Source organism: Choloepus didactylus, chromosome 8 (assembly GCF_015220235.1).
Source record: "Choloepus didactylus isolate mChoDid1 chromosome 8, mChoDid1.pri, whole genome shotgun sequence".
In the NCBI taxonomy this organism is placed as follows: Eukaryota; Metazoa; Chordata; class Mammalia; order Pilosa; family Megalonychidae; genus Choloepus; species Choloepus didactylus.
Window position 1 is genome coordinate 65,307,719 of NC_051314.1, and position 27,633 is coordinate 65,335,351.

Genomic DNA, 27,633 nt, shown 5'->3' on the forward strand with positions numbered 1-27,633 from the left:
GTTCAGGATTCCTCCAAAATCAGAAGAGTAGGAAGAGAGAATAGGTGGTAATATACAGAAATTGAGGTTGAGAAGAGAATTGTTGAAGGAGCTCTTGTCAGATGGTTTTTATCTTTCTCATCTTATAGGAAATGAGGTAAAGAGTAAAGTTTGACTCTTAAAAGGGTAGAAACACTTAAGACAGATCCTCTGATGACTCAAATAAAATATCAAAATGTTACAGAACAAAGGATTCCAGGGCCTAATATAATATGAATTTATAGTGATTTTTCTCTCACATCCTTTGGCAACTCAATAGCAGCAGTGGAGAGAGTTGACCAAGCAGTACGAAAGAGTGTAGAGTATCAGAGTACAAAAAGATCACATGGGTTTAAAGAATCTCTGATACTAGCAGATGCATCTTTGAAATGGCCACCATGAGGCCCAGGTGGAGTGTGGAGGGAAATTAAGTCAGTAGAAAGCAATGGGTGAAGACGATCACTTTCAAACTGTGTTCCTCAGGTTCCCACGTGAGGAGGGGGGCACTCTGGGGTTTCCCATTCCTGCCTCAACTGCCATAGCTCTTGAAGGGGAAGCTTTCGTTTTAAGAGGGGACAGCTATTGCTAAAAATATCACTTGAAAACCATTAGACTAGGACATAAGAGAGAATGGGACTAGAAGTCATAAAGAATCAGATCAGTAGGAACTTGGAAAGATAGCTAATTAGATGTATCTGATCAGATGAGGATTCAGATTTAAGATCTTGGAGATCTACCCATTTTGAGGAAAATGAGATGTAACATTGCTGGCAGAAAGCTGAAGAACTAAAGAACATGAAGCCAGAACATTGGACTGTTATCACCATGGATGTCAAAGATACTGAGCACAAGGAAAGGCAATAGATTAAAGGAGTTATACTAACAGCCATATCGTCAGGAAACTGAGGGAATTATTTTAACATAGAGAAGACTGAAAGTTTGAGGATGAGAAGGAGGAGAAATAATTACAGATTATAGATTTTAAAAAGGAGAGATCTGAGGTAAAATCACTGCATGTGGAAAGCAAGGCATATTATATATACAGTTCTTTCTCCTTGTCCTTGCCTCCCATGGGGGAGTAAAGGAAAATGGCTTTTGCTTAAAAAAAGTTTTGCAGCAAATGGTGTCATCAGGTTTCAATTACAGTAAGATGCCAGAAGACCCATTTTGGGAGGAAGTGACTCTGCAGGCAGAGAGTTGCTCTCAGAGAGCAAAAGCAAGTGGGTCCCAGAGAGCAGGGCTGATTGGCATCCAGGAGTGAAACAGCCTTCCCTGACCTGGACTGAGGATGCAAACAAGACAGAGATGTATACCTAGAGGCTTAGATGATTATCAGAGGGATGAAGGAAACAGGAGGCTCCAAGGTAGGCTGGTGACACAGTGGGAAAGAACAAGGACTCAAGAGACCAAATTTGGGGGTAGGCGAAATATAGAATTTAAACAACTCCATCATGCCAGCCCAGCGCTAGAGTAAGGTCAAAGACCAGAACAACCTTCCCACAGCAGGAGCCAGACTTAGATTGTGGCTTCTTCAAAGTTGAAGGGCAGATTGCTTATAAAAAGTCAATAAAGCTTAGGTACAGAAAGCTAAAGTGGAAAAAACATTAGACCAACTAGCCCAATACCCTTTTTGCTAGATAGGATACAGACACACAAAGAAGTCAAATGACTTACCCCAGGCTTCCCCAGCTGGTTGCTTAGTGGCAGAGTCAGGACCAAAACCCAGGTACCCTAACCCCAAGGGCACCCTCTTCCCACAGACCCCATGACTCTCCCTGGTTTGGGGGAGAGGGAAGGGAGTGACACTAGTGTTGCGATTGAACCGTGGCAAATATTGGGAGATTCATTTATCTTGTTCAGATCTACCCAACGGTTTTGCTAGAAGGTCAAGCTTTAACTTCCCACCATTGCCAAGGAGCTTTTTATAGAGATACAATCTGTTTTGGAAATGCTGATATTTCTTGTGCTATTCCAACCTAAAGTCATTCTCCTCCATGTTTGTTCCCCCAGTGTCTTTAGCGTCTAGTACGGTTGGCTTGGCAGGGCAGGTTGTTCACACAGAAACCACCGAGGTGGTGCTGACAGCAGATCCTGTCACAGGATTTGGGATACAGCTGCAGGGCAGTGTGTTTGCCACAGAGACTCTCTCTTCTCCACCTCTGATTTCCTATATTGAAGCTGACAGCCCAGCAGAGAGGTGAGACACTTTGTTTCTCAGCATCTTTTTCTGCTCTTCCTTTCTTATGCTAGCTATCTTTGAATGGCTAATAAATTATGGAACAGTGTTCAATGCAGGAAATGCAAGATGTAATGAACTCTGTTCTGACAATAAAATTTTATGCTCTTGATCAGGTCTGAGAAGAATAATGAGCACAGATGCCTTTATCTAGCAGATTTTCTCCATCAGGGGATGAGAGGCTATATTAATTAAAAGGAGAAAATCTATTTTAAAAAAATCTCTGAAGTTCAAACTTTAATAATTTCTATACCATGGGGGAAATCTACATTCATCATAACTATATATTGGTTCAGATTAGATTATAACAAATACCATGGTGTTGAATTATTAATTACTTCTCTGGGATAATTAAGGATTCCCTTGCTCACATTTGTAGCCATGAAATGCAAGAGTGCAAGACGCTGATTGTAGTTGGCCTAATATGGTGCCCAGAGCATTGAATAAACAAGACCAAATGGTGATGCTATTTTGCAGGGATCAAATAATGTAGATTTGACAACCTCAACTTGTTAACTTTTAAAATCTGTCTACAACCTCTAACATGTGGTTCTAAATTTAGATGTGGGGTGCTACAGATTGGAGACAGAGTGATGGCGATTAATGGAATTCCAACTGAAGACAGCACCTTTGAGGAAGCCAATCAGCTCCTCCGAGACTCTTCCATCACAAACAAGGTCACACTGGAAATCGAGTTCGATGTTGCAGGTATGATCACATAATCTCAAATCAGAGGCAGAGACGGGAGGACCACATGTGAATTGTATTTGCTACCTAGCAGAGAGGGACCTATTTTTTTTTTACAAATAGAACATGTTTTATTTAGGTTTAAAGTGTCATTTTGAATTGAGCATTGTTTTTGTATTATTCATTAAAACGTCACCATAAGAACAACTGAAAATTAATGTGACAAATTGAATAAGTAATAGCCACTACAGGAGTTATTAAAAAAAAATCATGTGACTCTATTCTTCTTGACTTTCCTCTATATGCTAAGGAAACCATATTCTTCAGCCCTGAGACAACACAAGCCTCTTTGTCCCTTTCCACAATGTCATTACTCTGCAAAGAACATATGAAAGTTCTGCAGGGAGCAATGAGAGAATTCATTAGGTGGGTTTATATAAATATTTAACTGTAAATATTTATTTGGTAGCCAACAGGTAGGCAGGTTTTAGAGGTTGGCACTGGTTCCCATTTAAGAAAGTTGTCTTCACACAGTGAAATACTATCCCATGGACCCAATAACCCTTACCAATCAGTAAACCTCCTTTGGACAAAAGGAGATTATTATCTCAACAAATATTTACTGAGTGTTTACTGTACAGCAGTTGTTCTTCTAGCAAAGGTGAACAGGAAGGGGAAAAAAAATCCTTGTCCTCTTGAAGCTTATATTAGAGCAGCACAGAAAGTTAACAACAATTTAAGAAATATCCATTAGACAGTGATAAGAGATCTAAGGAAAATAAGGCAGGATAAGGGGCTGGAAAATGACAATGGGGTTGCTATTATTTGTAGGATGTCTCTCTAAGGAAGTAATATTTAAGCACAGATTTGAAGGTTGAGAAGGAGCAGCCATGCGAAGTTCTGGGAGGAGAGCACTCCAGGCCAAGGCAGCAGCCAGTATAAAGGATGTGAGCCAGAATAATATGCTCAGTGTATTTGAGGAACAGCAAAAAGAGCTGTGTCTGGAGCATATAAGGGTGTTGGGGGTGAGATTTGTATTTGGAGGTGGGTTTGGAGGGACTGGAAGGGGCCAATTCGTGCAGTACCTTGTAAAGAATTTAGATTATTCCTTAAGTGTAATGATGCCTTGGAGCATTTTATGCAGAGGAGATAATCTGGTTAATGTTTTAGAAAGATCCTTTCAAAATGTAAAGGTATAAGAAAAGAAGCAGAAAAAGCAGGAGGCTATGGCAGCTGGGCAAGTGAGGGCTGATGGTGGCTTGGACTAGATGGGAGTGCTGGAAGTGGTGACAAATAGTGAAATACAGGACATAGTTTGAAGCAGGGCTTACAGAGCTTGCATATGGATTAGATGCAGATGGCTCCTGAGGGCATGAGGGCAAGCGTTTGGATGGATATTGATGTCTTTGAGAGTATTAGAGGGATGGAAATTTGGAGTAACAAAGGAGTTGTATTTTAGACATGAGTAGGCAACTTCACTGCAAATACCCAGGGTAAAACGAGAAGCACATCCATTTCTTAATTCAAAAGACAATTATCAAGCACCAGTTACTAAGTGCTCGACATTGTGCTATATTCAAATGAATGAAAGAAAAGATACGAAGGCTCAGTATCCTCAAAGAGCTCATAAACAATTAGACATGAAAAAGAATTTTTGAAAGATAAGAATAGACTTCTGAATTTGTGTTGCCAGTGGAATCGAGCAGGAATGTCCAGGAGACTGCTGGCAACATCTCCTGGAGCCCAGGATTAGGGGTCTGACTAGGGTAGGACTGAGTTACCACACGTTGGTTATTGTCGAAGTCACTGGAATGAAGGAGTCCACTAGGGAAAGAGACGGGGTAAAAAGAGGACCAAGAAAGAACTCTGCATAAGGAATATTGAGATTTAAAGGGAAAAGGAAATTTAAAGGGAAAAGGAGATGAAGAAGGTGGAGCATGACAAGTAGGAGAACCAGGAAAAGGTGGGCATCTTGGAAGCCAAAGAAAGAGTTTCAAGGCACAAGTCTTAAGAGTAAAGGTACAATAAGTTTTACCCTTGGGAAGACAGTTGCTGCAAAGGAGAGGCTAGGCCTCCCTGTATTTGTGCCTAAGAGTCTCCTCCTGAATGCCTCTTTGTTGCTCAGATGTGGCCCTCTCTCTCTGCCTAAGCCAACTTGAAAGGTGAAATCACTGCCCTCCCCCCTACGTGGGATCAGACACCCAGGGAAGTGAATCTCCCTGGCAACGTGGAATATGACTCCCGGGGAGGAATGTAGACCCGGCATCGTGGGATGGAGAACATCTTCTTGACCAAAAGGGGGATGTGAAAGGAAATGAAATAAGCTTCAGTGGCAGAGAGATTCCAAAATGAGCCGAGAGATCACTCTGGTGGGCACTCTTACGCACACTTTAGACAACCTTTTTTAGGTTCTAAAGAATTGGGGTAGCTGGTGGTGGATACCTGAAACTATTAAACTACAACCCAGAACCCATGAATCTCGAAGACAGTTGTATAAAAATGTAGCTTATGAGGGGTGACAGTGGGATTGGGAATGCCATAAGGACCAAACTCCACTTTGTCTAGTTTATGGATGGATGTGTAGAAAAGTAGGGGAAGCAAACAAACAGACAAAGGTACCCAGTGTTCTTTTTTACTTCAATTGCTCTTTTTCACTCTAATTATTATTCTTGTTATTTTTGTGTGTGTGCTAATGAAGGTGTCAGGGATTGATTTAGGTGATGAATGTACAACTATGTAATGGTACTGTAAACAATCGAAAGTACAATTTGTTTTGTATGACTGCGTGGTATGTGAATATATCTCAATAAAATTATTATTAAAAAAAAAAAAAAAAAAAAAAAAAGAGTAAAGGTACTGCAGAGAATTCAAGCAACATGAAACGAAATATCATTGGGTTTGGCAATAAGGAAGGAAGACATTCGTTACATTTCCTTGCCAGAGTAGTTTCAGGAGAGTGGGGCAAGGTGGGGGTGGAGGGTCAGATTGCAGTGAGCTTAGGAGTGGAGGAAGGGTGGAGAAGTTCAGACAACAAGCACAGCTTATTACTATTCTGTTAGGAAATCCAGCTTTAGATGAAAGGCGATGGCACAACAGATAAAGGGGATTCGGAGTTGAGAGGGGTTTTATTTTGTTGTTTTGTTTTGTTAAGATTGGATGAGATTTATGTCATGTCCGTTTCTAAGCATTGTATGTGTATTATCTCATTTAGTCCTTATAAAAGCAACAGGGCAGGTTACTATTATGTCCATTTTATAGATGAGAAAACTGAGGCACACCTAATTAATGATAGATCTGCAATTTTAACCCAGACAGTTTGGCTCCAAAGGCCACATCTAACCACTACAATATACAGCCTGTGTTTGAAAAAGCCAGGTTGGGAAGGGATGGAAATCAATAAAGGAACAGACTAATAGACTGGGAGAAAAGAGAGGTCTTAAGGAACTAGAGATCTTCAGGAAGAAAAATGGATATAGTGAGAGGAAGGAAATGAGAGAGCAAACGGCTAGTAGATTGAGATCAAAGTGGCATGTTAGGGTTTTAGGATCTCAGAGGGGGCAAGGCTCAGGGTGTGGCTACAGTAGTGAGTTGATAAAGTGAAGTCAAGTGGAGGTGAATATCATTCAACCAGCAGAGGTCTCAAATTGGGAACGCAGACCATTCACGCAGGGAAATCCTTCAGAATGATGGAGGGATTGGGAATGAGGAGGAAGATAGGGAATTACTTGCACCTGAAATGCCAAGTATATTCCCTTCTAAGTACCTTGCAGTCGCTGTTTCCTCTGCCAGGACAGGTCTGGGGTTTGCTCACTCACATCATTCACATCTTTGCTCAAAGGTCACCTGCTCAGAGAAGCCTTCCCTGAACATCCATCACTCTCTATCCTCTTGCCCAGATGTATGTTTCTTCATAGCCCTTCTCCTGCCCTGAGGTTGTGTATTTATTTGTTTGTTGTCTCTTTTCTCCAGTGGAAAATCTGTGATAGCAGGAACTTTGTGCCTTTTCATCACGAACGTATGCCTAGTGCCAAAATATGCTTGCAATATAGGAGGCCCTCAGTCAATATTTGATGAATGAAAGAATGAATGAAGTGCCACTGGATCTCCTGGGGGACTGGGGTCAGGAAGTTTGGTTTTCATCAAGAACTAAGATCCTTCTCACTGTTTCCCTGGGGCTCCTGGTCTCCCAGTGCTGCTTGTTTCCACCCATCTGCTCCATTTGTCTCTTTTAGACAAGTTTTCTCTGACTTTTTATTATACCTGATTACCCATCCCTGAATTAATATTCTTTCCTTTTTAAAGTGCCCAGCCAGGACCAGGCAGTTCTAATCACTAATTCCCAGGAAAAAAAATCTAATTGGCCCAGGTTAGGCTTGGCATCCTCCCCTTCTGGCTGTAGCCAAGCAGGAATCTTAGGTGGCCACAAGGGAGTGATATTCAAAGAAGGCTGTGCAGAACCCCACAAGGTACTTTCTACAATCCAGAACATTAGTGGTTAAAAGGAATCTTAGAATCCAATACCATCAGTGATTTATAAATGGGGTAACTGAGACTTGGGTGGGGAAATTCAAGGTCATACAGCAAAGTGAATGGCAGAGCCCAGATCTGACTATTCCTGTCTTCTCTGTACCATAGCACATGGGCTCTTTACTCCAAAGAGGTATTAGATTTACCAGTATGAAACTATTGGGTGTAGGGAATGGTTCTCAACTACTGACATTCTTTGTTGTGTGGGGAGTGGGGGCTGGAGGGCTGTCCTGTGCACCACAGCCTGCCCTGAACTCTGCCTATTAGGAGCCAGTAGCACCCACCACATCCACCCTGTCATGACGACCAAAAAGGTCTCCAGACATTGCCAAATGCCCCCTTGCAGCAAAATCACCCTGGTTGAGCGCGGAATCAGAGGATACAACAATATAAAGCAAAACACCCAAGTATATAACTAAACGCAGTGGAAATTCTAAAAAAAGGCGCTCATTGTGAGCTCTGACCCTTTCATCATTTATTGTACTTTTCCTGCCAAACCCTCTTCTGAAACCCAGTTCCAAGCCATTTACTTTTTTTTTCATCATTCAAATGACCACCACAGTTTGACCTTCTACATAAGTAGAATTTTACATGTATCCTCAATATTTGTTCATTATTTGCTTAATGCATACTTAATGTATATGTATATTTTATTATTTATTGATTAAATGCTTTAATATCTTAGGTTTAAGCTCCTAAAAAATAGGAGCTGTGTCTGTTAAACCCATTTGGTTCAGCACCCAGCTTACTTGATAAGGGCTGGGATGAAGGGAGTGTGAGGTCATTCACACCCTCCGCCACCCTCATTTTCATTTTGGGATTACTCTTGCCTGTTCCACAAATATCCAATGCATTTTAAATATATTGAAATGGTCTAGAATGAGGCCAGAAAAAAATCCCCATCCTGTTATTCCCTACTTCCTTGCTCATAGCCGATATCACTAATTGATCCTAGGACCCTCCTGCTGAGCCCAGGCACAGCATCAGAATCCCAATAAAGCACTCCAATTAGTCATTGCCAACCTACTCGAATCTTTTGGAATCAGTCACTTAAGAACTAGAGACATAAGTAGGGAATCTTTGGATGTGAGCTGTTTCAAGATTGCCCTGTCTTTCTGAATTCACTCCTAATTGTCTAAATTTTCACCATCCATTTTACAAAACTCCTCCTCGGAAATATATCTAGATATTAATTCCCAAACTTTGGGGTCTCAGAAATAAACTAACTCTGTTTTGTAAATATTTTAAATGGCAGAGTATGGTTAAAAGCATGGGTATAAATATACTTTTGCATAAATCTGTCTCTTTTAAATAGGTGTTACTATACAAGCAACATCATGGTGACATTAATGGAAATTTTTTAAAAGTTTAAGGTACTCATAACCCTATAGCTCTAATAAATCAACACTTATTTTTTTAAGTTTCCTTTGCTTGTTGAAAAAACAAGGGTAAAAAGTCCTTTATGACACCTATAGTTTGTAAAACTGTAATTATAGCATATGTACAATTTACATTGTCCCTTATTCAACACTGTCTTTTACATGCCAGTCTACAATTTTATCATGAATACCTGAATTTTCTGCTTCAACTCTGAAGTTATTTTGTCAGAAAATCCTATCAAATGGATGTTTTGCCATCAGTACTAGAGACTCCAGTGGGCTTTTCTGAGTGAGTGGGCATTAAACATTTACATCCCTTTGGATTCCTTAATTTTTTTCAACTCTCACAAGTATGTGTCCAGGTTGATGGATTATGGTTTGGTTGTCCCTTACTCTGCCAACAAAGAATAATTCAGGCAGAAAAGCAGACCAATTGGAAAAAAGGGAGCCTTTGCTTACCTAAATGTGTTTTTAATTATAGTATTAACAAAGATAAAGAAAAAGCAGGGAAGCACAAAATAATCATGGATTTGAACAAAATAAACATTATTTGTTCTCAGATTCTGTTTATTTCCTCTAAACCTATTGCTTTTCCATATATTTTCCTCTTTACTAGTATTTCCTTAAGAAACCCCAAATTACATGTGCCTTTGCTTTGAAACCAAATAATTATATTTTTAAAAACCATCAAATGTAAAATAAATCATGTTGGCATTTAAAGATTAAAATGAAGCCACGGCTTGATCAAAGAGATTCATTTGTTGATATTTGTTCATCATTATGATCATTTCAAATCTTATGAAGTCAAAAATGATCCATTACTGTTTCCCAGGAAGTGATAATATCTCCTCAAGTGTCATTAACATGTTACTCTTGGTCAAGTTTCCCCACATTAAAGATTTATAAAGCAAAATGTTGCTATAGGAACTATCCTAGATCAGTGTTTCTGAGTCTGAGTGATTCGAAGACCTCATTGTATAAGCATGGGCAAGGTTTTATAGACGTACAGACCCACATCCCTACATACCTACCTAACTACCCACCTAAATATATCCATACAATATTCACCCTCCGCATTCACAGAGAACTTTTTCTTAAAGCAGAATACACTAAGACTGTCAAAAATACTTGAAATGAGTTCCATGAATAGCAAAGCTTGTTCTTCTAAAGCTCCTTCCATTTACTTATTGTCTTAGTTTGCTAATGCTGCAGAATGCAAAACACCAGAGATGGATAGGCTTTTATAAAATGGGGTTTTATTTCACTACACAGTTACAGTCTTAAGGCCACAAAGCATCCAAGGTAACAACACACCAGCAATCGGGTACCTTCACCGGAGGACGGCCAATGGCGTCCGGAAAACCTCTGCTAGCTAGGAAGGCAGCCGGCGTCCGCTCCAAAGCTCTGGCCTCAAAATGGCTTTCTCCCAGGATGTTCCTCTCTAGCAAGCTTGCTCCTCCTCAAAACATCACTCACAGCTGCACTCACTGAGTTCCCTCTCTCTGAGTCAGCTCATTTATATGGCTCCACCAATCAAGGCCCACCCTGAATGGGCAGGGCCACGCCTCCATGGGAACATCTCATCAAAATCATCACCCACAGCTGGGTGGGGCACATTCCAAACAAATCTAACCAGCATCAAAACATCTGCCCCACAAGACCACAAAGATAATGGCATTTGGGGGACACAATACATTCAAACCGGCACACTTATGGACCACTTGCTTGCTTTATCCAAGTTATCAAATAATTTATTCTTACTACACCTGAATATCCTTGGTGGGGGCTGGGGAGAGGGAGGCCTTTCTCCTCTACTCCCATCCCATTTCCTCTACTAGATCAGTTGCAAGCAACAGAAAGGCACTCTGTTTAGGCCGAGAAGAGGCATTCATTGGAAACACACAAGGTATTTCGTAGCCCCCAAGGGCAGGAATTGTGGGCAGCCCCGGGATGGAGCGGTAGAGATGGCTGTGAAGGACAAGCACTGCTCTCTCTCCAGAGCCTCACGGTCTCTCTCCATGTACCTTTGTTTCTTTCTTCCTTCCATCTGCAGACTAGCTGTTAGTGCATGTGGGCAAAACATGGCCACTTGCAAATGCCCTCTCTGCCCCCAGCATAGGCTTAATCCAAGTTCCAAAACTGTCACACTGGGGGTGATAGGAAGGTGGCAATCAGTCTTCCATTGCTGGACTGGGGAAAGGAGAAGAGTCAGGAAAGAGAAGGAAGGGGGAAGGTATGGATTTGAAAAATATTTTGGTAGTATATATTTATGATAGTTTTAACACCCTAAGTTTTGGCAGGTGGGGAGGGGTGGTAGTTCTTATGTCACTTCTTTTTTTCTGCCTGAATACATCAAAATGAGCCAGTCTTTTAAAATCAATCAGGGAAATAAATAATTTTACCCACCTCAAGTCCTGTTGGGAAATGGGTCATATACAGATTCTTAATGAATAAACAAAGAAATATATCTGGATTCACTTTCTGGCAGATCAGAGTGTTAGTAGAGGATGACTGTGAAGTGAATGGTATAAACTCAAGTCTGTGACACTCACATCTGACAGGAGAGTTAAGTAGAGTGGGAAGATGTGGAAGAAAGCAGCAGATGTCTACAGTCCCCTGGGGAGCCAGTGAACATAGTGGAAGGAGGAGGCCAGAGAGGACAGCCTTCCCTTGACCCAGCAGCACTGGCCGAGACTAAGGACAGTTTAGGGATCCTTTTTCAAAGGTGGCTTACTAGAAGCCTGGAGGGCCAAGGGAAATCAGATTTTTATTGTGTTGCAAGATTTAACGCTCCACTGAACCTTCTAAGTTGGAAAATCAGATGCTGATATTGTAAAACTTCTACTGCCTGAATTTTTCATGGGAAAGGAAAACCAGTCAGGAAGAGCAAGTCAAGGCATGACAAGGGAGGGAGTACCCCGAGTCTCTTCATTCTCTTTGCAGAGACCTGAGATGTGTTAAATATGTGGTTAACAAATTGAACCAGGGGCCAAAGGGCCCTTTACAGACACTGTAGTTAATTCTTTGTTTGCAGAATGGAGAGCCAGCTCTGAACAAAATCAAGCAGTAAATATTGTTTAGATTGGGCATCCCACAATCATCCCCTTCTACTAATGTTTCCTTTGCTTCTTGAGTCCCCTTCCCACCCCTTTGCAAAACCTTCAGGAGGGGATTATAGTCATTAAAAACTTCAGAGGATATTTCCATTTTACCCTACTCTCTAATTAAGGATCTCCCAGAATGTCAAAGGAATTTTTAGAAGAGTATATTTAAGAATAGGTAGCTATCCCTTCCTTTATCAAATACTAGTCAAGCCCCAGTACAATCCACTTAATTCTATCCAGGATTGAAATTCAGGCCGTACACCCTGGCTCCCTCTCCGTTGCCACAATATTAACATGCTTCCCTATTGTTTGGCCGATATCTGAGCCTACCTTTACCCCACTCCAGTGCCTCATGACCCCCTTACCCCAACCCTCTCTGGGATCTGGAGCCCCCGCATGATCCAGAAAGTAAAGAGCCCTTCTTGGGCCAGCTGGGGCCTCCGGCATCCCTGTCCTCCATCTCTGTATTCTCCATCAAGTCTGAATGGTTGTTGCCAGTGCCATTCTCATTGTTAGTATTTTGACTTTTACCCCTGCTTTACCGCTTTAAGTGTACTTTTCACTATTTACATTAAATTTCAGCACATCTCCACCCCTATACATACATGCAGACCCTGAAACCAACAACAATCATGCCAAGCTGATTCCCCCAGCTGCCTTCAAACAATAGCTGGGAAGGAGAAAAAAAAAGCTTGTTGAACAGTAAATTCTGGGAAAATGTGGCTGAAAGAGGAAAGAATATAACCAGACCTGTTGTTCTCATACTTTATTATGCCAAAGAATCACCTGCAGAACACATTTAAAATGCAGATTTCCTGACTCCATCTTCAGTGACTCAGATTCTGTAGATCTGGGATAGTTCAGGAATCTGCATGTTTTACTTTCATTCCAGGTAATTTTGATGCAGGTAGTGCCTGAATTGTACTTCAGAAATACTGAACTCGACTGTTGCAGTGAATTATACAGAGTTGCCCATATCTGGACATTTATTTATCACCAGGCATTTAGTTTACCACAATTTTACAGAAATTCACTTTACTTCAGTCCCTACACTTTGAATATAGATGATAATAACCCAGATATTACTGAAGCATTTTCATCGATTGGTGCTCCATTCTTCCTCATGTTTTATAAACATGTTTTTTGTTTTGTTTTGTTTTGCTTTTAAATTACAGAGTCTGTCATCCCAAGTAGTGGAACGTTTCATGTTAAGCTACCGAAGAAGCATAATGTGGAACTTGGAATAACCATAAGTTGTAAGTAGAAGTGATTACTTTTAAATTGTAGGATTTTCAAGGCATTGGAAAATTATAGCGTTACATGGTTTACAGGTGTGGCACATGATTTAATGGTCATTGCCAAGTTTCTGTGTAATGATACAAAAATGTGGAGCCAGTCACATCTCCAACACTTACTAGCTGTTATGAATGGAGCAAGTTACTTAAACTTTCTCCAATCTTGCATTTCTTCATCTGTAAAATGAAAATAAGGGGATCTACAAAATATAGGGTTGTTTAAAGCATTAAATAAAAGAACATTTTTCTATACCTATTATAGTACCTGGCAAGTAAATACTCAATAAATATTTCTGTCTCGCACCACCCATAAATGAACAGATGAACATATAAATGTGTGTAGGTTCTCTGTATGTTAGGATATTTTGAACTTAGATTTCAAAATAATTTGTTTAGCTAGCAAAAATCACATTTTAAGACTGTCTTTCCATCCATTCACTATGCATCTATAATCTGCTTTGCTAGACTAAAACAATGTCTCTTACTTTGGTAAATTTCTGAATTCCTCTGTGGTGCAAGGTAATCCATGTAACCAAACCAAAAGGAAAGGCAGAGCACATAAAATTCCATTTCCTTAGGCTCTAGGCATATGTCTTCTTTGATGCAACCACTTTGAAGATTACAGCCCCAGTGGAATCTTATACAATGGAAATTGAGGTTTTTTGTGTGTTTTTAATACCATAGACTAAATTCATCCTTAAGTACAGCTAGAAAATGAAGCATATAATTAATGCATGATGACCAAAGGAGTATAGAAGCAATGTCTGTGACGGAGAGGTGGTTCTTTCAAGAAAGAATGATGAGCCTATATAAGCACCTTACTACAGCTTTGTCAGACAGCCTTTATGTTGGTTGCAAGGCAAAAAAATAAAAGAGTTGTCAATTCGGCAGGATGAAACAGCTGTCCAATTCAACTTTGACTATATAAATTTAACACTGAAAATGAAATTTTATTTATAACCAATAAACCACACATATCTAGTAAAACACTAAAAAGGAGTGGTACTACAATTCTGAACAAATGTTAACAAGAAAATCTTATGTATAAGAGAAAGGCTGTATCCAAATGTAGCCTACTGGGAGAAAAGTAGAAAGATGAAATGGGATTTTGGGGACTTCAGCCCTTTCCTAGGCACTACATGATTGGATCACTTAGTCTTTAAGTTTGTTCATCATAAAACAAAGATGATATGTCATTATTCTGTCAATAGCTGTGGCTACTGAGATTAGGGCAGAGTCCATCAGCACTCTCTATTCAAAAAATATGTATGGCCCAAAGTGGCTTCTGCAGCCCCCATGTAACTTTCAAGATGATCTCAATCATTTATTCCATTCCATTCATTTATTCCATCAGAACTGACTGGGAAAATGGTTCGTCTTGGAGCTGTGCATTGCATAACCTGAGAGTTGTACAGAAAGGAACTTTCTTCCATTCCATTCTTTCATTCTTCTGCCTTCATTCAACAAATACATCCTGAATGTCCACCATGCCCTACACCATCTGCTAAATTTGAGAATTCAGCCCCTGTCCTTAGAGAGGCTTACTATTAGTGGAAAGATTGTATACCCCTACTCCTTAGAAGCTTCAATCACCATTGCCATAGTTATTTTACTCTCAAATTTCAATTAGGTAGACATGGTTTTTTTTTTTTTTTTTGATTGTTCCAGACAGTAGACTTAGTCCTCAAAATTAATATAAATAAATTATAATTTAACTATTCAAGGGAATACTCTTTCTTTAAAAATTCAATTTTATTGAAATTGTTCACATACTATGAAATTATCCAAAGTGCACAATCAGTTGCCCATGGTACCTTCACACAGCTGTGCATCTATCACCACAATCTGTTTTTTTTTTTTTCAATTTTTAGAACATTTTTATTACTCCAGAAAAGTAATTTAAAAAAAAAGAAAACTCAAATCTTCCCATACTCCTAACTGCCACCCCCCTCCATTATTGACTCAAAGTATTGGTATAGTACATTTGTTACTATCGATGAAAGAATGTTAAAATACTACTAACTGTGGTACATAGTTTGCAATAAGTGTATCTTCCCCTTATGCCTCTCTATTATTAACTTCTAGTTATAGTGTCATACATTTGTTCTAGTTCATGAAAGAGATTTCTAATATTTGTACAGTTAATCATGGACATTGTCCACCACAAGATTCACTGTTTTATACATTTCCGTATTTTAACCTCCAGCTTTCCTTCTGGTGACTTATGTGACTCTAAGCTTCCCCTTTCTACCACATTCAGACACCATTCAGCACTGTTAGTTATTCTCACAATAATGTGCTACCATCACTTCTGTCTATTTCCAAACACTTTAAGTTCAATCTAGTTAAACATTCTGCTCATAGTAAGCAACCGCTCCCCACTCTTTAACCTTGTTCTATATCCTGGTAACCTATATTACAAGTCTACGAGTTTACATATTATAATTAGTTCATATCAGTGAAACCATAAAATATTTGTCCTTATGTGTCTGACTTATTTCATTCGATATAGTGCCCTGAAGGTTTCTTCATCAATCTGTTTTCTTTACAATGGTTTTGTTGACACACTGTGCATTCCATCCTAAGTAAACAATCAATGGCTCCCTGTGTAATCACGTATTTACGCATTCACCACCATCACCATTATCTATATAAGGACATCTCCCTTTCTTCCACAAAGTAGGAGGAAGAGTCAAAGAAGGTAGAGAGACAAAAGAAGAAAAAGAAGAAAAAGAAAGGGAAAAAAATGACAGCTAAAAAGCAACAAAAGGAATTTAGAATTAAACTAAAGTACAATGAAAGAGTCAGACAACATCACCAATGCCAAGAGTCCCATACCCCCTACCTTATATCCCCTTCTTACAGGCATTTAGCTTTGGTATATTATCTTTGTTACATTCAAGGAAGCAAAATACAATGTTTCTCTTAACTATAGTCTCTAATTTGCATTGATTATATTTTTTCCCCAATACCACCTCATTTTTTAACACCTTGCAAGGTTGACATTCATTTGTTCTCACTCATGTAAAAACATATTTGTACATTTTACCACAATTGTTGAGCACTCTAGGTTTCACAGAGTTATACAGTCTGAGTCTTTATCTTTCCTCTTTCCTTCTGGTGTCCCACATGCTCATAACCTTCCTCTTTCAACCATATTCACAGTCATCTTTGTTCAGTGTACTTACCTTGCTGTGCTACCATCACCCAAAATTATGTTCCAAACCTCTCATTCCTGTCTTTTCCTGTCTGTCTGTAGTGCTCCCTTTAGTATTTCCTGTAGATCAGGTACCGTGTTCACAAACTCTCTCATTGTCTGTCAGAAAATATTTTAAACTCTCCCTTTTATTTGAAGCACAGTTTTATTGTATATAGGATTCTTGGTTGGCAGTTTCTCTTTTTCAGTATCTTAAATATATCACCCCACTTCCTTCTTGCCTTCATGGTTTCTACAGAGAAATTCACACATAATCTTATCAAGCTTCCTTTGTATGTGATGGATCTCTTTTCTCTTGCTGCTTTCAGGATTCTCTCTTTGTCTTTGATGTTTGATAATCTGATTATTAAGTGTCTTGGCATAGGTCTATTCAGATCTATTCTGTTTGGGGTATGCTGAGCTTCTTGGATCTGTAATTTTATGTCTTTCATTAGAGATGGGAAATTTTCATTGATCATTTCTTCTGTTATTGCTTCTGCCTCTTTTCCCTTCTCTTGTCCTTCTGGGACACCCTTGACATGAACATTCATGCACTTCATGTTGTCATTCAATTCTCTAACATGTTGCTCATATTTTTCCATTCTTTTCCCTATCTGTTCTTTTGTGTGTAGGATTTCAGGTGTCTTGCTCTCCAGTTCCTGAATGTTTTCTTCTGCCTCTTGAACTCTGCTGTTGAATATCTCCATTGTGTTTTTCATCTCTTGTGTTGTGCCTTTCATTTCCATAGATTTTGCCAGTTGTTCTTTCAAACTTTCAATTTCTTCTTTATGTTCGCTCTATGTTTCTTTATATCCTTTATCTCTTTTGCCATATCTTCCCTGAACTTGTTCACTTGGTTTTTGAATTGATTTAGCATATTTATTTGAAAATCTTTAATTGATTGTTTCATTAAAGTGAAACAATATCCCCACTGTATCTCAATTGAGGTGTAATTTTCTTCCTCTGCCTGGGCCATATCTTCATTTTTCCTACTGTAACTTGTAGTTTTCTGTTGTCTAGGCATCTGGTTTCCTTGGTTACCCCAATCAGGTTTTCCTAGATCAGAACAGGTTCATGTCTCAGAATGGGGCTATATTCAGTGTTAAGTTTCCCTGAGGGTGTGTCTTAGAAGATTGACAGACTTCCCTGTGAGACCTCTAGCTGCTGTGCTTTTCCTAACCTGCCCAACAGGTGGCACCTGTCAGCCTGTTGCTCCTGACTAGTGTAAAGAGCTGTGGTCCCTTTAATTCTCAGCTTAGGTTGTTTCTGTTTTGACTGTTTTCCCCCAGGCCCTGGGGTCTGAGTTCTGAAGGGAAGACTGGTAGTAGAGCTGGGCCCCACCTCCTTCTTAGGGAAGATGCACAACCTAGGGAGTTATCATCTGCATTTGAATTACTCTTCTGTCTCTCTGACTCTGTTAACTCTACCCCTGTCTGGGTCAGAACACTGCAAACTGAAAATGGCTGGGGCTTTCTCCACTGAGCCACTCAGGTTAAGAAAGAGGAAAAGGGAAAGAAAGCCCCTTTTCAGAGCCAGTCCATGGCGCCCCCAGTTTTGCCCATCAATCAGAGAGAGCTCCCAGTCTTCTGGGCTCCCTTTCTCAGGGCACAGGCATTTTCTGGCTCTCTAAGGTCAGTCATCTCTAAAAGCCTCTGTATTTTTTTTTTAATTAATTTTTTTTCCATCAGCCTCACCTCCTCTTCATTGGGAGCAACCTCAGGGTACTTTTGCTGCTTATTAGGGGTTTGTCTATGTTTGTAGCTTGTATTCAATAGTCCACATTTGCAAATTAAAACCCCAGTTGGAGCTAGGTTGCACTATATTTGCTCGCTCTGGGAATGCTGCTTTCTCCCACAGTGGGGTCTTGCAGCTCAGCCTGCCATGGGGGGAGGGGGCTCCTGGCATGGTTCCACAGTTTTTACTTACAGTTTTGATGCTGCGATCTCAGCCATTCCACCCAGTCCAGGTTGGTGTACGATGTGTGGACAGTCACAGTTGTCCCCCAGCAGTTGTTCCAGATTATCTACTATTTGTTCCTCGTTGTTTATTAGTCGCTCCTGGGGACTAACTAAATTCCACAACTCCCTATGCCGCCATCTTGTCCCTCCTCTCGGAATACCGTTTTAAAAATCCTCCTCTGATATATTCATTTTAAGTAGATATTTATATGTTCCATTTGTTTGAGATGTAAGTCACATGAAGGACACACAAAACTACAAAATACTTGTCTTATTAACATGAAGATTCATTTAAAAAGCTTTATGAGGGTGATTTGAAAGTATTATTACTTTGAAAACTGATTTTAATGCCAATAATGGCAACAACCCAAAAATGCCCACAAGAATGACCTGGATTTTAGTCAGCCATAAGCTAAAGCTATTCATGGAAGCTAAAGTGTTATTTTGTTCCTGGGTGGAGAAATGGTACATAGATTTGTCAAATATGCTTGTCAGCCCTTCTAGAGCTATAGTTTCATTTATGCAATGAATTCTTACCATGTTGAATTTGTGTCTCCTCATATTTTGCCAGTGAGAAAGTAAAATTTGATGAAAAATTTGGTCAGAATTCGTTTTTGTGATTATAAGCTAGTAAGCTCCTAAGGTCTAGCACAGTTCCTGGCATATACAAAGTGCTAATATTTGTTAAATGAATAAATAAGTCTTTATCTGCAAATTATGCTCTACTAAGGTGTACTCCAGGAAATGGGCCTTTAAGAGAGACGATAAATATGCATGTTTCTGCAAAGGCTTTGAGTGAAGCCAGGAAGAATTGACTTGGGAAGTTAACTAAGAGCTTGGAGTCAGAGCCCAGATCCCCCTACTCCCCTCCTCCTTGAACCTTGAGCAATTTCCTTGACCTCTCTGTACCCTGTTTCCTCATCTATGAAATAGGGTACATATTACCTTCCTCATAGCATCATTGAGAAGATTAAATGAGTTAGTATACGTAAAATGCCAAGACCACTTTGTGAATCTTATGTTAATTGTTATAATGATGATAGTTGCTGTCATATACCCTCATTATTTACTTTACACACAGGCTTATGAAATATTTTAAGCAAACTCTAGATAGCAGAATTTAATGCCTTTACCCCCAGGGTATTGGAGGAAATCAAAGGACCCTCTTCTCAAACACACCTACGCAAGATGTTAGTAAAACAGAGACACTGCAAGGGTTTATTGGTTTTTCTCCCTATTTTTATACAGCGCATTTTCTATCTTTATCACTTTTGAAAACTCACAGTATAAAGAGAGGGGCCTCCTTCTCTAAACACAAACCATCAGAGCCTTTCACACTGAGCTTAAGGCTCACTATTCATACCTAATTGACTGAGAAATGATTCCCTCTGATTTTGGATGTGGTGAGCAGTTTTAGACTCATTTTCCTAAGTTCCTAATGAGATATTCATGAAACATCAGCATCTACACTACATTTATTGATGTTATTGCTATAATGTGCATGACTTATCATAGAAAACAAACTGGAGTGACCTAGTGGAAGCATGCAGTTTGACACTGGAAGGGCACATTCTGATTGGCTGTACACCTCAGCCAATCAGAAGCCAGTGTCACATACCCTCTATCACAGCTCATCTGTCTTTCAAGTCAGAGAACCCTGGTTTGTCTCCATCACGTGCAGTTGTCAGTTCAGTCTCATAATGTTGGAGCTTCTTTTGAGGTTTTATTATAGGGATTTGTATCTATTTGTACCAGGCATGGCACGAAGTGATTTATATGTATTTTCTCATTTAATCCTAAAGCAACCCTGTAACATCTATTCCTATTTTACAGAAAGGAAAGTAAGGTTCATTTGGGTAATCTGTCCAAAGATACAGAGCTAACAAAAGGCAAAGCAGGGATTCAAACCCGTTCTGCCTGACTTAACATAGGCTTTACTGTCACTGCACCACTCATCCCCATCACTGTCTGATTGATGAACGTTCCCAGATCCTATATCAGAAAAGCAAGAGGCAGGATTTTGTGAGTGCAGTTAATTTGCTGTCTTTGTTTTTTTAATTGTGACTGAATTGTTTGCAGGAACAAAGGCTAGCTTTACTTTTTATAAAATCATAAAGCAGCCTTTATGACAAGCACAACAAATCTGTCATTTTCCCCCTAAGTCTTAAGCATATTTAGAAGAGAATGGTTCATGTTTTTTGCCAACATTGCAATAAAAACTTTTTTCATAGTGCCACTTGAAGTCAGATAACTTTTTTTACTTGCCACGTGCTGTATATATAGGGTTACAATTAAAATAAAGCGAATGATTAAGAGTATATGTGTGTGTACATAAGTGTTTCACCAGTGTAGTTTGGAAAGATTATGAGGCTCTTTGAACCAAGTACCCTGACTTGCAAGGAAGATCCAAGAACAACTGGATATTATAGAATGATCTTAGAATACATTGTTGATTCACATTTAATTAGCTTGAAAATTCAGAAGATTTCACTTATCTTGAAACACAAAAAAAATGTTATTTAAACAAAAGGTAGAGAATGCCATTTTCTACCTCCTCTGATGGCATCTGAAAGGAAAAGAATCCATGTTCTCTATAAGAATTAAGTTTCTGACAGCTATTTGAAAGCTTCAGGTATCAAAAGATGGTGAATTAAACTCTGCTCCCACCCAGTGCTCCCCTGCCCCTTTAAAATGACAGTCTAAGATTTTTTAAAACACAAAATCCCAAAAGGAGAGGGGGGAGAAAAAGGAAAATAGACAACAACCAATTGGAAGTTACAAAGATAGAGAAAGATAAATTTAACTAGAAAGTCAGAAGGGAAAGCTGAGAAGGAACCTGATTTACATCTTAAACTCCCAAAAGGCTCAGGAACGATTGGATTTGGGTACTTCTGGAAGTAAGAGTGGTGGTAGAGCTGACAGGAAGATTAAAAATGAATTAACCCCTCAGATGCCATTCTCCACTCAGCACAGCCAAGTGCCTCTACCCCACTCAGGGAGAAACCTAGAGTTTTATTACCCAGAAAACATGAAATGAAGGATCAGTAGACCCAAAGAACACAGCTGAGTTTAGCCATACAACTCTAAAAACAGATGAAGTAAAGATTTGCATACTGAATGTTGAGACTGCCAGCCTTCCTTTCCCGGTAAGCTCACAGAAGCCAGGAAGCCAAGCTTACTAACCTCAATGTGGAAAACAGAATCAGGGCCTTCCGACCCAAAGAAACAACCTGGTCCAAACTATACAGTCTGCAAGCCTCAATCAGATGCACCCAGCTTTCAAACAGCTTTTTAGGAGTGCATCCTTAAAAATAGAAAGTAAATAAAGAATGACTACTACTGAAAAACAACTAAGTAGTAATAGTCATATGTTATTTTAAAATATGGAGGCAAATACCACCCCCCCTGCCAAAAAATCCAAAAGAGTTGAAAGTAGTTGCATCTGGAGAAGCAGAAAGTGGGGGCTGCTCTTGTAGTACTTTGGACTCTTCATTGTATGCATGTATGATTTTGATACAAATAAAAATTAAATTTTAAAAAAGCAATTTTGAAAGTAGTTTCTTTTTTAGAGATCAAGAATGTAGAGCTGTGGGCAGCATGAAAAAAAATCAGTTGTTATAACGTTATACAAATGGGTTCTTGTGATTTGGGATTTCTAGTAACATCATCATTCATAGATTGCAAAAGAGCTGTAGGCAGACGTGATGATGGTAAGTTCTGAAAATGTTGCAGATGACTCAACACATGTGGCTCTTGTAACAACATAAACACTGACATTGAAGATAAAAGTGAAAACTTTGAATTAAATTTATTTCATAAAATATGAATGGGAAAAGGTTGATGGTTTAAACTTAAAATAAGTCATATTAACACTGGATTTTACATCGTTTTTTTCCTTTTGTCAGGCTTTCAGTCCTGTATGTTTGGTAGTTGAGATTTTAAGGAGTTACGATTGTTTCTTCTTTGTTTTTCAGAACTTAATGACCTTTTATTGTCCTCCTTCTTTAAGCCATACTCTCAACCCATCTGGTACATCCCCATATGGAATGTTTGTTGGGCCTTCCAAGTTGGGATCACGTCACAAAAGATATAAAACTATTTCATACCTAACGACCCCATGAGATTTAACCAGCCCTACCTCCCCTTTTTATCAAGCTCTGTGGTTTCATGGCCAGTGCCCAGAGCAGAGATGTTTGGCTCATAGTAGTAGCAAAAATAAACATTTGTTAAATAGATAAATGATTCTGTGGAGAACTCTAATCCAATTCAAAGTACTGTCAATGAATGGTAGTGTGTTCTCATTCAAAGGGTCACAAACTCACAAGTCACTAAGTGAGATTGGCCAAACGAGTGCAGTGGCAAATGGGAGATTGAAGGCTCCATTCAAAGGGCAGAGTGGGAAAGTGAATCCAATTTTATTGGATAGTAATAACCATAACAATAAATGCTTAGCTGGTGCATACCAAATGTGCAAGTATATTAACTCATGTAATCTTCACAACAAAAAGTCAATGAGGTAAGCGCTAGTATTATTCACCATCGCTGTTTTGCAGATGAGAGAACTATAGTATCTGGGGGTTCTGTGCTCCACACACATAGCCAGGATTCGAACTCAAGCATTCGGGCTGTCAAGTCCAGGCTGTTGACCACTATTCCAGACTGCCTCTCTAATTTTTAAAAAGAAGTCAGAAATCTACCAATTTTTAAATGTTAGCAACTACTTCAATATTTTTAAAGCACTACAAACCATGCAAAATATGCTTGGTTTCTGACTTCTGCCCAGGGAGCGGAGAATGAATACATGGTGCTTGGGTGTGCAAACCATGACCAAGCCCCCAGAGGATGCATTTAATGTGCATGGTAGTGACAGCATCAGGAACTGATGCACAATTAGACCCACTTCTGGGTTCAATTTCATCACCCCTGAGCATGGTTTACAGGAATAGTAGGAAGAGCCATTCAAATGTCAGGTATGGACTTGGTTAAAGAGAAAGCAGAATCTAGCAAACAGGAGAGTGACTGCCATCTGTGTCTACAACTGTAACAAGTTTCAGAACCCTCTGCAGAGCTCTGTGGTTTATCCGAGAAGTCACAGTGCTATTTTCCTCTGTTACAAAGATGATGTATTATTTTTGCCTTTACCGTTGTTTTGTTCCATAGACTATTCAGTGGAACATGGATTTTTTTAAAAAGCCAAAGGAAACATTGAGTGTTATGTGATGGTTACTACAGCTTGGCAAAATATTGTGTAAATACATTGGCAAGTGCTAGACAAGTTGTATTTGCTGACAATAACACAGGTTTTATTCTTGCACCCTATGCCCAGAACATTTTACAGTTTTGAAATATGACACGAGTAAAAATGCTAGGTGTTTATATTTCTCTAGAGGAGTTATATAGAGGCATTGAGTGAAGGCTTAAATTACGAATTAATTGTAAAGAATAGAATGTTTTGCATACTTTGCTAGAAGCTAAGAATAATGATTAAATGAAGTCTCACTAACATTTACTATGGACCAATTTAGACAGTGGGTAAGGTATTGGTATGTATGTTTGCTTTTTCCTTTAATTTTGTGTTGAGATATTAAACCATCTGTTCTTGTGCATAAACATTTTTCCTGGAATTCAGAAGAGGTTTTGAAGTACAATATGGTTCTGTGATTATTATGGGTGATTAGACTGTTTATAATAAAATCTTACTTTAGGGACCTTTTAGTGTCTTAAAAAGGAAATCATTCTAGGCTTCGGGTTGGCAAAACACCTCCTCTCAGAGGCAAATTGTTTTTTTTAACAAATGTTGGTCTCGTTAATTTTATATATCAAACTCCTAAATTAAATGTACTTTTTAGGTCAAGATGATTATTTTTATACCTGTATGGATTATAGCTCATTTTCGGGATTAATGAAAAGTAAACTATTGTTTTTAATTCCTTTTCATTCTCATCAAATGGAGGTATTTCTAAGGAAATTTATAAAGTCCCAACTAACCACTGTGCCGGATGATAGTTCTATTTGTAAAGTCAATAAAGGACATGTATATGTGAAAGAAGGGGAGCCCACTCAGTCCTCTGTGTTCCTGCAAAAGAAAGTTTTATTCTACTCATTTCTACAGGTTTTTATAGCATAGAAGGTAGTTTCCTACGTGACTGTTTTCAGGTATCTCAGAGATGGTACATTTTTTCTAAAGGCAGAAGGTGTATTTACATATCTTTAGTCTCAAGGGACAATTTCTTTGGGGGCTAGATGGGGAAACAGTAGGGGTGGGAGACAGGAGCACGGATGGAGCCCAGCAGGAGCTCAGAGACTATTCCCTTACATAAATTGCAGTCCGCCTTCAGACATGCAAAGCTTTTGGCCTTTTCCTAGCCCAGTGCCTGCCTTCAGACATCTGGAGCTTGGGGAGGCCCTGCTCTATAGTTTGTTACGCCAGGGGACCTTCCGTGTCTCCACATGTAGAATATGATCATGTATCAAAATATCATTAAGTATAATTATAAATATTTTTTAAAAAAATAAAAAACATTTATTACTGTCAATAAAATAAAATAGCCACATCTCAAAATATTTCAGTGTTTTCTAGGTCTGAGTCTGTGGACAGAATCTACAGAGTGATAGTTTATCTACCAAAAGATTTCCTTCTGGAAAACAAAAGCTTAAATCAGTAATTCTCATCCATTTTCCACCCATTACACTTGAGGAATATGGACATTCCCATAAATAGTGGTTCTCATCACTAAAAAGGAATAGCGGAAAGGGTGGGAGAAGGCATCACATGTCAATTCCGTTAAGGGGAGCCCCCAATTAATTTTTTAATGTAATTTTATTGAGATATATTCACATACCATAGAATCCATCCAAAGTATGTATTCAATGGCTCGCAGTATCATCATATAGTTGTTGTCTTGGTGTGCTAATGCTGCAGAATGCAAAACACCAGAGATGGATAGGCTTTTATAAAACGGGGGTTTATTTCACTTCACAATTACAGTCTTAAGGCCACAAAGCATCCAAGGTAACACATCAGCAATCAGGTACCCTCACCGGAGGATGGCCAATGGCCTCCGGAAAACCTCTGTTAGCTAGGAAGGCAGCTGGCGTCTGCTCCAAAGCTCCGGCCTCAAAACAGCTTTCTCCCAGGATGCTCCTCTCTAGCAAGCTTGCTCCTCTTCAAAACATCACTCCCAGCTGCACTCAGTTTCTTCTTCTCTCTGAGTCAGCTCATTTATATAGCTCCACTGATCAAGGCCCACCCTGAATGGGTGGGGCCACGCCTCCATGGGAACATCTCATCGAAATGATCATTACCCACAGCTGAGTGGGGCACATTCCAAGCAAATCTAACCAGCACCAAAAACGTCTGCCCCACACAAGACCACAAAGATAATGTCATTTGGGGGACACAATACATTCAAACTGGCACAGTTGTGTATTCATCGCCACAATCAATTTTAGAACATTTTCATTACTCCAAAATAAAGAAAAAAAATAAAAAGAAAAAGAACACCCAAAACATCCCATACCCTTATCCCCCCACTATTATTAATATATATACATTTATATACATATACATATATATGTGTAATTGTCTTTATTTTATACATATATACATATACATATATACATTTTATACATATATACATATACATATATATACATATATACATATATACATATACATATATACATTTTATACATATATACATATACATATATATACATATATACATATACATATATATATGTAATTGTCTTTATTCATCTGCCCATACACTTGGATAAAGGGAGTGTCAGTCACAAGGTTTTCACAATCACACGGTCACACGATAAAAGCTATATAGTTATATAATCATCATCAAGAATTAAGTCTACTGGATTACAGTGCAACACCAGTTGATTTTAACATTCTCCTACTGGAGTACCAACTTTCACCTCCCCTCTTGAGGATCGCTGATTAAAATAGATTTAAACCTGTTGAGTAACTCTTATCATTATGTTTTGTCCAATTGCACATTTTAATTGACTTTGCTTTACTTTCTAAGTTTATAAATACTTCAACACAATTACATTTTTTGCATCAAGAAGATATTATGTACACATTTTCTAATTCATTTTCTGATTATCTTTGCTTTGAGTACAAACTGTACTTGTATTAACAGTTGTTATAAAATGGGGAAATATACAGTAGTGGGTGAATATATCCAAAGGATATAAAAATGTCACTATTCCATCTTTGTTATTACAGCACCATCCAGTAGGAAACCAGGAGATCCCCTTGTCATTTCAGACATCAAGAAGGGCAGTGTGGCACACAGGTAAGGAAAATGGATCAGCTGGCCCATTCCAAGGCATCTCTTCATTAAAGCAATAATGATCCCTTCCATACCCAAGGGAGGCCTTGCTGACAGATCACTGTACCCAATTTCATGCTCTGGGAAGCTACTATTAATTGTTCAGATATGATATCCCTTCTGGCAATGACTGATTAGATCTCTCCCATCATGTCAATTCATTTTTGTGCCCAGTGCAGACAACAGTCAGCTGATAATGTTTTCAGAGGTCTTTCATGAGCCCATCATAGGTTCTCTTTCACTGATCATTTTCCAGGCTGAAAATGGAAAGTGTTCCCAATTATGCGAGGCACCCACATGGAGATGATAGCCTGTGGGAGAGCTTTGCTAGATGCTGGGAGCGTCTTCCCTGGGCAAACCAGATCATAGAGCCTTAAACAAGATCCATGTCTCCTATTTGATCTGAGCTTCCTCAAATTTAGCCTATGTGGATTAAAGAAAGGGGCCAGTGGATACTAACCCCTTAACCTACGCTATCGAAACACCAAACTTTTTTTATTTCACAGACCAAAACTATTTCAAAGTTATTGTGAATACTGATATAAGATTATTGATTTCTTTTTATTTTCCAAATAAGGACATTTTAAAAATTCCATCTATTATCACAACCATTCCATTAAAGAAATAGTATTTTATCACTCAAAAAGGAGGAAACACAGTAAATGAGTTAGAGTGCAGGCTAAGCTGCTATGAGACAGGCTCATATACACAGTGGTTCAAACAAAATAGAAGTTTGTCTCTCAGGTAACAGTTGGGAGGTAGGCAGGCAATCCAGGGCTGGAGGAGCAGCCCTGCCACCTTCACCAGCTTGCTCTGGTCGTTGCAGGGGCAGAAAGTGGAGGATGGGAGGGACAGCACAAGGCAAACCTCTTAAGAGAGTGACCC

General features: G+C 39.1%; 1 protein-coding gene across 5 annotated transcripts in view; it reads left to right on the top strand.

Moving 5' to 3' along the window:
- The window catches only part of GRIP1 (glutamate receptor interacting protein 1), a 447,814-nt gene that overhangs the window by 367,809 nt on the left and 52,372 nt on the right, over positions 1 to 27,633 (top strand). For all 5 annotated transcript variants that reach the window (XM_037845410.1, XM_037845411.1, XM_037845413.1 and 2 more), the window contains 4 exons: positions 2,029 to 2,215; positions 2,817 to 2,962; positions 13,127 to 13,207; positions 26,643 to 26,712. In XM_037845410.1, coding sequence (XP_037701338.1) covers positions 2,029 to 2,215; positions 2,817 to 2,962; positions 13,127 to 13,207; positions 26,643 to 26,712 — 484 coding nt within the window. The remainder of the gene's footprint in view (positions 1 to 2,028; positions 2,216 to 2,816; positions 2,963 to 13,126; positions 13,208 to 26,642; positions 26,713 to 27,633) is intronic.